General features: G+C 38.1%; 1 protein-coding gene across 2 annotated transcripts in view; it reads left to right on the forward strand.

Moving 5' to 3' along the window:
• The window catches only part of LOC106869953 (uncharacterized), a 38,623-nt gene extending 31,147 nt beyond the window's left edge, over window positions 1-7,476 (forward strand). Inside the window, exons 10-13 of one of the 2 annotated variants that reach the window (XR_016243646.1) lie at window positions 4,194-4,336; window positions 5,383-5,495; window positions 6,625-6,761; window positions 7,165-7,476. Coding sequence is in view for 1 of the 2 variants with exons in the window: in XM_014915897.3 (XP_014771383.2) it covers window positions 4,194-4,336; window positions 6,625-6,761; window positions 7,165-7,388 (504 nt within the window). In the remaining variant the exon portion in view is untranslated. The remainder of the gene's footprint in view (window positions 1-4,193; window positions 4,337-5,382; window positions 5,496-6,624; window positions 6,762-7,164) is intronic. The other variant, XM_014915897.3, reaches the window with a different exon arrangement.
• Window positions 7,477-10,724: the final 3,248 nt, after the last annotated feature.

A 10,724-nucleotide genomic window follows, 5' to 3' on the forward strand; every position in this document is an offset into this window, starting at 1 on the left:
GGAACTCCTTGAAATTTTGGGTATTTGAGTATATTTAAGAATTTAAGGATTGGAGAAAACGCATGTTATAATTGCATACTTTATTCCTACATATGTTTCAAAGGATTACAACCTGTGTGATCCATAGGGATCTTTGATATTAAAATTGTAACCTTCTCATCAGGGAAAGCATGGGAATCATCTTAAACATAAGACATTATGACCGATTATGAAAACAATAGATGGATAAGGTTATGACTTGATTCATTTGAAAAAAACCATTAGAGAATTGGACGCTGCCGGATAGTGGGTTGGACAACACATACCAATCAATGTGTAAGAGCGTACATGCATACATAAATACACATACACAAACACACACATATACATTATATATATGTTTATATATATCTGTATGTATATATATATATATATATATATATATATATATATATATATATATATATATATGTATGTATGTATGTATATAAATAGGTTTAGAAGGTGATGTGCGTATATGTCCGTTTATAATTTGATTATTTGGGAGCGGTGTTTAAAAAGCTAGTGGTATTAGCAAAAAAATTTATAAACGATTTCTCTGTTTTGCCTCAGAGCAATTTTATATTTCTGTGACCTATTAATTTGAACTATTATAAAATAAAGTTCAAATCAAATAAAAATTGATTAAGGGACATAACTCTTATTACTTGAAGTTATATTTATCTCCCTTGTACCGTTATATTTATTCCTAAAATTGTATGTTGGTTTTTTTGTAATTTTTCACCAAAGAAATTATTGTTCTTAATTTATCGCTAAAATTGTATATTGGTTTTTGTAACTTTTCATCAAAGAAATTATTGTTCATAACGCCTCTTGATATTTGTGACGTTAGCAACTACACATTAACTCTTAGCATCTGTATTTCATGTATGTTTTTTTATAATTTTAAAAGTACAACCTACATTCTCCTTGTTTTCAACTTGTAGGCAGTTCCTAGTGTTAGACGTTTAGTCCATTGTATTGCATTTTTGTACCTACCACATAACTGTGCCTTTTTGTAATAGCTTGCTATCCTGTCCAGATTTTTGAGGTCTGTTGATTATGTTAAATTATAGACAATTATCATGTGCTGTGGTATTATTTAATCTGTCAGAGTGGTAGCCACCAAGAAACAAACAAAAAACAAAATGATAAAACAACAAAATCTCCCAAAGAACCTTGGAACTAAAGTAAAGAAAATGCCACAAGCGTGGCTATGTGGTAAGAAGTTTACTTCCCACTGCATGGCACCTTGGGCAGATATCTTCTTTTTTATAGTCTTAAGTTGAATAAAGTTTTCTGGGTGGATTTGGTAGATGGAAACTGAAAGAAGCCCTTCATGTATGTATGACTGTATGTATCTTTTACTTGTTTCAGTCATTAGACTGCGGCCATGCTGGGGCTCCACCTTGAAGAAGTTTAGTCAAACTTACCGACCCCAGTTACTTATTCTTTTGGTCTCTTTTGCCAAGCCGCTAAGTCACGGGGACATGAACACACCAACACTAGTTGTCAAGTGGTGGTGGTGGTGGTGAGACAAGCACACACACACACACGACTGGCTTCTTCTAGTGTCTCCATCTACCAAATCCATTCACAAGACTTCGGTCAGCATCCAGGGCTATTGTAGAAGTCACTTGCCCAAAGTGTCATGCAGTAGGACTGAACCCAGAACGAAGTAGTTGGGAAGCAAACTTCTTACACAACAGCCACACCTATGTATGTATGTAGGTATGTGTGTGTGTGTGTGTATGTGTGTGTGTATGTATGCATGCATGCATGTATGTATGTATGTATGTGTGTGTGTGTGTGTGTATGCATGTATGTGTGTGTGTGTTTTAGTGATACATAATTAAAGCAAATATACTGAATTTTTTATTTTCATTTTTAATATCCTTTTTTGAATAGAATTTTTCCATATTGAATGTGAAAATGGTATAGGTTGCATTTTTAGGTTGTCCTGTAAAGGTTGTTTCTATTTTGAGCAAAAGAAGGAATGTAACCAATTCCAAATGACAATAATTAGAGATCGTAACATTAATTCATAGGGCTGTTTCAGGGGAATTAAAATCGAATCGTAATGATCGTAGCTCTTTTTGTTTATGTCGTCAACGTACATCAAAAAACGTTGGATGCAAGGGAAGTAATAATGAGACATATATTTAGAGGATTTGCAGTTATTTCCCTTAGACACAGACATTTAACTTCTGATGAAATTCATATGTACGCAGGTAAAAATACATTTATGCAAATATACCTATGTGTGTGTTTGTGTCTGTGTGTATGTGTGCGTGTGTTCGCGCGCGTCTATGCGTGCATGCGCGCGAGTTCGTGTGTGTGTGTGGCACTAGGACAGCAATTTTAGATGCTAGATATTTGGCAGCTACTTTATCTTATCAACAACCCTGAAAGGATGAAAATCAACGATGAACGAGTAAAACTAATTCGATCCAGTAGTTAACTGGTATTTCATCTTGGAAGAATAAATGGTTAAGTAAATCTTGACAGGAAGTAAACTCAGGATACAAATGAATTGGAAAGAAATATAACTAAACACATAGTCCAGCGCTCACGTGCACATACACACACACACACACACACACACACACACACACACACACACACACACACACACACACACACACACACACACATGCACACACACATACATACACGCACACACACGCACGCACGCGTAAAGTCAAGTCTATGGAGATTAGCATCATCATCATCATCATCATCATTATTATTATTATTATTATTTTCATTATCATTATCATTATTATCATTATTATTATTATTATTATTATTATTAAGGTGGCAGGTAAAATGCCTTGCAGTATTTCGTCCTTCACTATGTTCTGAGTTCAAGTTCTGCTGAGGTTGAATTTGCCTTTTATCTTTCCAGGGTCCATAAAATAAGTACTACTTGAGTACTAAGGTGGAGGTATTTGACTTACCCCCCACCCCAAATTCAGGCCTTGTGTCCATAGCAGAAAGCATTATTATTATCATTATTATTATTATTATTATTATTATTATTATTATCATTAAAGCTGCAAGTTGGCAGAGTCATTAGCATGCCACACGAAATGCTTAGCAGGATTTCATCTGTCTTTGTTCTGAGTTCAAATTCTGCTGAGGTCGACTTTACCTTTCATCCTTTCAGGGTCAATAAATTGAATACCAGTGAAACACTGGAATCAATGTAATTGACTAGTTGCCTGCACCTAAATTTCAGGCCTTGTGCCTTTAGTAGAAAGAATTATTATTATTATTAAGGTGGTGAGCTGGCTGAACTGTTAGCACACCTGGCAAAGTGCTTAGCATCATTTCATTTGTCTGTACATTCTGAGTTCAAATTCTGCAGGGATTGACTTTACCTTTCATCCTTTCAAGGTCGATAAAATAAGTACCAGTCGAACACTGGAATTGATGTAATTGACTAAACCCTTTTCCCCGAAATTACTGGCCTTGTGCTTAATCTAAAACCATTATTATTATGTTATTTATTTTTCTTCTTTCTTCAAATTTTCTTCCATTTCTTGCTGAGTGTTTTCTGTACACCTAGGGCAGAGAAGCTCATTGTATGCATTCCCAGTTTACACTCACAAATTCACAGGTAAAATATGTATTTAAAAAATAAATAAATAAATAAATTCATGAATGGATGTTATTTTCACAGTGATAATGCTCTTCGATAAAGCTCTATAATTATAATTATTATTATTATTCAGTAGTTTTATTTTTATAACGTGCTTTCACTTCACTACCGAGCGCAGCTCTGTGCGCCTTGGGTATGTGCTGTGGTTTGCTGTGGTGCTCTTATGTTTACTGTATTGAAAGTGTTTTGCGTAGGATGTGTGCAGTACCCAGTAGTGCAATTTTCTGTATGTTATATATATTTGTAAGTCCTGCTATTTTTGTTATGTATTTGTCTGAATATTTTTTTATTATACCTAAGGCACCTACTATGATAGGAATTGTTTCTGTTTTTAGATTCCACATTCGAGTTATCTCTATTTCCAGGTCTTTGTATTTTGAAAGTTTTTCCATTTCTTTTAGAGAAACGTTGTCATCTGCTGGTATTGATACATCAATTAGAAAGCATTTTTTTTTATTATTATTATTATTATTATTATTATTATTATTATTATTATTATTATTATCTGTAGATGAATTCTACTCTTGAGCCTGATGTTTTACAAGATCTGTTGGAATCATGTGCTGTGTCTTTAACTGAATCTGCTGCCAATTCATTATGTACAACTGCTCGATCAACTAACTCTTCTCTTGATGAAGATTTAATGCTACCAAGGTAAGTGTTTTATACAACATACTGCAAACAGTTTAGATTTCAGAAGTGATGAGAATCGCCTTATAAGGACAGAAAATATGATAATAAACTGCACAATACACTGAAAATTTCAATAATAATTGGTAAGGCATATTGAGCACCCCTGCTTTAGAGCAACAATCCATCAACAGAACTCTTTCCCCCACCACACACACACAAACATGAAAACATCTATATTTGCACCTATATCTATATCTATATACCTATCACCTATATTTGCATCTATATCTCCACCACCACCACCACCACCACCACCACTATCACAGACACCACATTATTAACATAACGTTGAGATCGACTTTGCCTTTCATCCTTCCTGTGTCAATAAAGTACCAGTTGCTTAACTGGGGTCGATCTAATCGACTGGCCCCTTCCCCAAAATTTTGGGTCTTGTGCCTAGAGTAGAAAATATTATTAACACAACCTCATTTACACACAAAATAAGGTTGATCACATGCTGTAGCACAAACAAAAAAGGAGTATTATTAACTACACTGTCATAAACAAAAGTGATAAAGGAATAATGGACAACATGCACCAACAGACAAGTGTCACTCACAATAAATACATCACACCAACTAACATAACATCCATCACACATACAAAATTTTTCAGCTTTCATGGCATACAACATTCTGAAAAATAATACCACAAAGTAGTTGAGTGCATTTCCCTGGTCAGTCACTCCATTTGTTGTCAACACCTACAGAATGCCGGACTGAGCATGCTGTGGCTAATGATGTGCAGATAAAGGCTAAGGCAGCCACATCAGTGTTTCCTTGATTGTTGGCAGGTTTGATTGCTATTTGTCAGAATCACTTTTCTGCAGCTTGTCTCTTTGACTGAACTGCAGTCCTGAATGAAACATAGACTGAAGCAGAGCGCCTGGCACCTAGAGTGTCATCAGGCATTCACGGCCCTCTGCCTATAGGTCAATGTGATCTTTAGTGTTCTGTATATGTTGAGTGGCAGGTGTTGATGAGAACCATCTGTCTTGTCTGTTCCAGAGGACTTTTGGACTAGGACCCATGGATAACTTCCAGAAATCTCTGGCCTGGCAAAGCCACTAGGAGCAGTGCTGGTTTGAGATAAATTCTACAGGTGCAGGAGTGGCTGTGTGGTAAGTAGCTTGCTTACCAACCACATGGTTCCAGGTTCAGTCCCACTGCGTGGCACCTTGGGCAAGTGTCTTCTACTATAGCCTCGGGCTGACCAAAGCCTTGTGAGCGGATTTGGTAGGCAGAAACTGAAAGAAGCGCGTTGTATATATATGTATATATATGTGTGTGTGTGTGTGTTTGTGTTTGTCCCCCTAGCATTGCTTGACAACCGATGCTGGTGTGTTTATGTCCCCGTCACTTAGCGGTTTGGCAAAAGAGAGCGATAGAATAAGTACTAGGCTTACAAAGAATAAGTCCTGGGGTCGATTTGCTTGACTAAAGGCGGTGCTCCAGCATGGCCACAGTCAAATGACTGAAACAAGTAAAAGAGTAAAGAGTCAAAAGAGAGTATGGAAGTGCCATTAGTCCACATACATTCAGAATGATGACACTGTTGTACACACCCTTGTCCAGTGCTCGAGCATTGCTGACATGAGGGTTTATATAAAACACTGACATAAAACATATATGTAGGATGGATCTGGTTGTCAGCTGAGTCCATTGTGAAAATTGTCCCACTGCCTTCCTTTGGCCGAAAAAGAGAGGCAGTATTTATATCTGATGGCCTTAGTGGAAGGTTGTGCGATGGACCAGACTGGAAGGGCCTCATCAACTTTTTCAAGTTCCAGTTGGTAAAAACAAAAGTGAGGCTAGAGAGGGAAGTGCTGCTTTGCTGCAAATTTGTTGAAAGCCGTGTGAATGTGGCAAGGATGATCATAGTGAATGGCTTGCACTGAGCATGTGCTTGCAGATTGAGGGAGGAGAGTGGGGAGAGGGGGCGCTCACTTTAATGGTGAGGATGACTGTGGTTTTGAAGGGCTTACACAAGCTGCCCTACTTTTGAGATTTTTCTTGTTTGTATTTTTTGTTTCTTTGTTATTTGACTGTTTACACAGCTTCATGTAACCCTCATTTCATATCATAATGTTCTATCCCAACCTGTCTGTCCTTGGTCTTTGTATAAACCTTTAATTGTTAATAAAGAAATAATGATGATGATAATAATAATAATAATAATAATAATAATAATGATAATTATTATTATTATTATTATTATTATTATTATTATTGCTGTTGTTGTTGTTTTAGCAACTTAAGTCGGCAAAGCCCTTCTGATGTCTTATCCTCCGTTATGAAGTCTCCTCCCTGCCTTGCTGATGATGTGTTGCAAAAGTTATTGATAGAAGCAGCTCCAATGAAGTACAAACCCTTGTCTCCAATATCAGGTAAGTTGCTAGTTTTCCAATCATCCTCTGTCTTTGACAGTTTTCTTTCTCATTTAGACAAGGACACACTCTCATATTCTTCAGTAAAACTTAGTCTGATATTGCACAAGAAGTAGAGTGACCAGACAGACATGGTATTGGACTGTCAGTTGAAAAATTTTGGTTTCAAATCCGCTGCGCTTTTGAATGGTATATTTATTTCTACATTGCTTCAGTTTACCAAATTGTCTAAAACAGGCACCTTATTACCTAACGAAGAATGTTTTCTGAGACTCAATAGTGTCCTTCTAAATGGAGACTTGTCTGTCATTTATTTGGCACCATGAAAATGATGCTCATTGCCATACTTAGCAATAGGGGTTTCTTTCTACTAATGTTTTGTGTTTTTATTTCTGCATTAAAGATAGGTCTAACACCCCTGACCATAGCATCTTCAGAAGTTGTTCAAATCTCAGCTCATGCACACTGTCCAGTTTCAACAGCCCCAGGAAAGAGTTCACCAACTCAAACATGTCTGCAAGTCAGTCTCCTTCTAAAGTCCAGGATTATTCATTACCAGAACTTTCTTGTCGAGCTAGCCTGGTTGGACACGATGTTAGTTCACCTGAATCCACTTCAACACAATGAATTTATGATAGACAGGTTTGAAACATATATTTGAATATCAAATAAACAATTGTTGATTCTGAATAAAACAAATATAAAAAGTTTAAAATACATGATTTGCTCTTTTATTTCTTTCCCAAATTCACACTATTTCACATATATATTTTTCTTTTCCTCTGGGAAAAGGTAGCTGTGTATTTGTATAAAGATGAGGAGAAATATGAAATCAAGAAACCTTGATGCCTTCAGTGTGGGTGTGAGTAATGTAAGTGAAATATAAACAGTTTCAGCCATTTACGTAAACCATTTTAGGAGGCAACTCAGAGCATTGAAAATGTTGAAGTATATCAATATCATACATTGTCACATGGTTTATAATTTGTATCCATGTGAGTGAAATTAGGGAGATGGAAAGTGGAGTATAAGTCTATAGTTGTGTTGCAGTATGCACACTGACTGCCTGAGTGTGGAATACCCTGAAATTTATCTGCTAATTGAATGACCAAGGAGCTGAGTTAGTTGAACAAGCGGATGCACTTGTTGAAATGGAAATCCATTTATTGTGTTTCGAAAAACTTTCTGTAGATAAACTGTAATGAAATGCTTTTAGATTTATAAATTATACTTTTAAGCTAAGGGAAGTAGACAGTAGTTAATACTCTTTACTCTTTTACTTGTTTTAGTTATTTGACTGTGACCATACTGGAGCACTGCCTTTAGTCAAGCAAATCGACCCCAGGACTTATTCTTTGTAAGCCTAGTACTTAGTCTATCGGTCTCTTTTGCCGAACCACTAGATTACGGGGACGTAAACGCACCACCATCGGTTATCAAGCGATGTTGGGGGGACAAACACAGACACACAAACATATACACACACATACACACATATATACATATATACAACAGGCTTCTTTCAGTTTCTATCAACCAAATCCACTCACAAGGCTTTGGTCGGCCCAAGGCTATAGTAGAAGATACTTGCCCAAGGTGCTACGCAGTGTGACTGAACCCAGAACCATGTGGTTCGTAAGCAAGCTACTTACCACACCTAAATATTTATATTTAGCTAATATTCATATTGAGTTAATATTTACTCATATACTAAATACTAATAATGTAGCTAGAACTGATTTCAAATTTTGGCACAAGGCCAGCAATTTCAGAGGAGTGCTCCACTGGTATTTATTTTATCAACCCTGAAAGTATGAAAGACAAAGTCGACCTGGGTGAAATTTCAACTCAGAAAGTGAAGACGGGCGAAAATGCTTAAAGCCTTTTGCCTGGCGTTTTAACGATTTTGCAGCTCGCCGTCTTAATAATGTAGCTAATATACCCTTATAAAGTTGCATGCAATTCAGAAAGGAAACAAAAAAAAAATAATGAAATGAATATATATATACATATATATATATATATATATATATATATATATATATATATATATATATATATATATATATTACAGAGGCATCAAGCTGTTAGATCAGGTTATGAAAGTTACAGAGAGGGCCATAGCCCAGCTAATTAGGGAGCGAATCAATTTAGATGAGATGCAGTTTGGGTTCGTGCCAGGTAAAAGCACTACTGATGCCTTATTTCTAGTAAGACAGCTGCAGGAGAAATACCTAGCCAAGGGTAAACCTCTGTACCTGGCTTTCGTTGACATGGAGAAAGCCTTTGACAGGGTCCTCCGATCCCTTATCTGGTGGTCAATGAGGAAACTTGGGATAGAAGAATGGTTAGTGAGAGCTGTGCGAGCCATGTACAGAGATGCTGCCAGTAAGGTGAGGGTTGGAAATGAGTACAGCAATGAATTCCGGGTAGAGGTAGGAGTCCACCAAGGTTCCGTCCTCAGCCCCCTCTTATTTATCATAGTCCTCCAGGCAATCACAGAGGAGTTCAAGACAGGTTGCCCCTGGGAGCTCCTCTATGCTGATGACCTTGCCCTAATTGCGGAGTCACTATCAGAACTAGAGAAGTTTCAGGTGTGGAAGCAAGGTCTAGAATTGAAGGGCCTTAGAGTCAACCTAGCTAAAACCAAAATCCTAATAAGTAGGAAGGTAGATAAAACACAAACCCCTTCAGGTAGATGGCCCTGCTCAGTATGTAGAAAAGGAGTAGGTAGTAACTCTATAAGATGTACCCGGTGCAAGCTATGGACACATAAGAGGTGCAGCAACATCAAAGGCAGGTTAACTAGGAAGTTAGTTTTTGTTTGTGGCAGATGTTCAGGTGCAATAAAAACTGTAAACAAACAGGAAACAACTTCTATCTCATTCCAGGGTGAAAAACTAGAGGTAGTCGATAGCTTCCGCTATCTGGGTGACCAAGTTAGTAGTGGGGGTGGGTGCGCTGAAAGTGTAGCTGCTAGAATAAGAATAGCCTGGGCAAAGTTTAGAGAGCTCTTACCCCTGCTGGCGACAAAGGGACTCTCACTCAGAGTAAAAGGCAGACTGTATGACGCATGCGTACGAACAACCATGCTACATGGCAGTGAAACATGGGCTGTAACTGCTGAGGACATACGTAAGCTCGCAAGGAATGAAGCCAGTATGCTCCATTGGATGTGTAATGTCAATGTGAATACCCGTCAGAGTGTAAGTATCTTGAGAGAAAAGCTGAACATTAGAAGCATCAGTTGTGGTGTGCAAGAGAGACGATTGCGCTGGTATGGACATGTGGTGAGAATGAATGAGGATAGCTGCCTGAAAAAGTGCCACACCCTAACAGTTGAGGGAACCCGTGGAAGAGGTAGGCCCAGGAAGACCTGGGCTGAGGTGGTGAGGCAAGACCTTCGTACATTGGGCCTCACCGAGGCGATGACTACTGACCGAGACCTTTGGAAATGTGCTGTGCGTGAGAAGACCCGGCAAGCCAAGTAAGATCGTTGCCAGTGCCCCTGGACTGGTTCTTGTGCGGGTGGCACATGAGATGCACCATTTTGAGCGTGGCCGTTGCCAGTACCGCCTGACTGGCTTCCGTAGGATTTTCGAGCGAGATCGTTGCCAGTGCCCCTGGACTGGCTTGTGCGGGTGGCACATAAAAGACACCATTTCGAGCGTGGCCGTTGCCAGTATCGCCTGACTGGCCTTCGTGCAGGTGACACGTAAAAGCACCTACTACACCAGCTGTAGAAACTCTGCCAAATTTAGATTGGAGCCTGGTGTTGCCATCCGGTTTCACCAGTCCTCAGTCAAATCGTCCAACCCATGCTAGCATGGAAAGCGGACGTTAAACGATGATGATGATGATGATGATGATATATAAGGAAAACATATTGCAAGCATACTATCAAACTTATTTAATGGAAAGTAAATATCAAAACAAGAAGAGAGTCAACATGTATGGACAAGG

Source organism: Octopus bimaculoides, chromosome 11 (assembly GCF_046866305.1).
Source record: "Octopus bimaculoides isolate indiv1 chromosome 11, ASM4686630v1, whole genome shotgun sequence".
Lineage (NCBI taxonomy): Eukaryota > Metazoa > Mollusca > Cephalopoda > Octopoda > Octopodidae > Octopus > Octopus bimaculoides.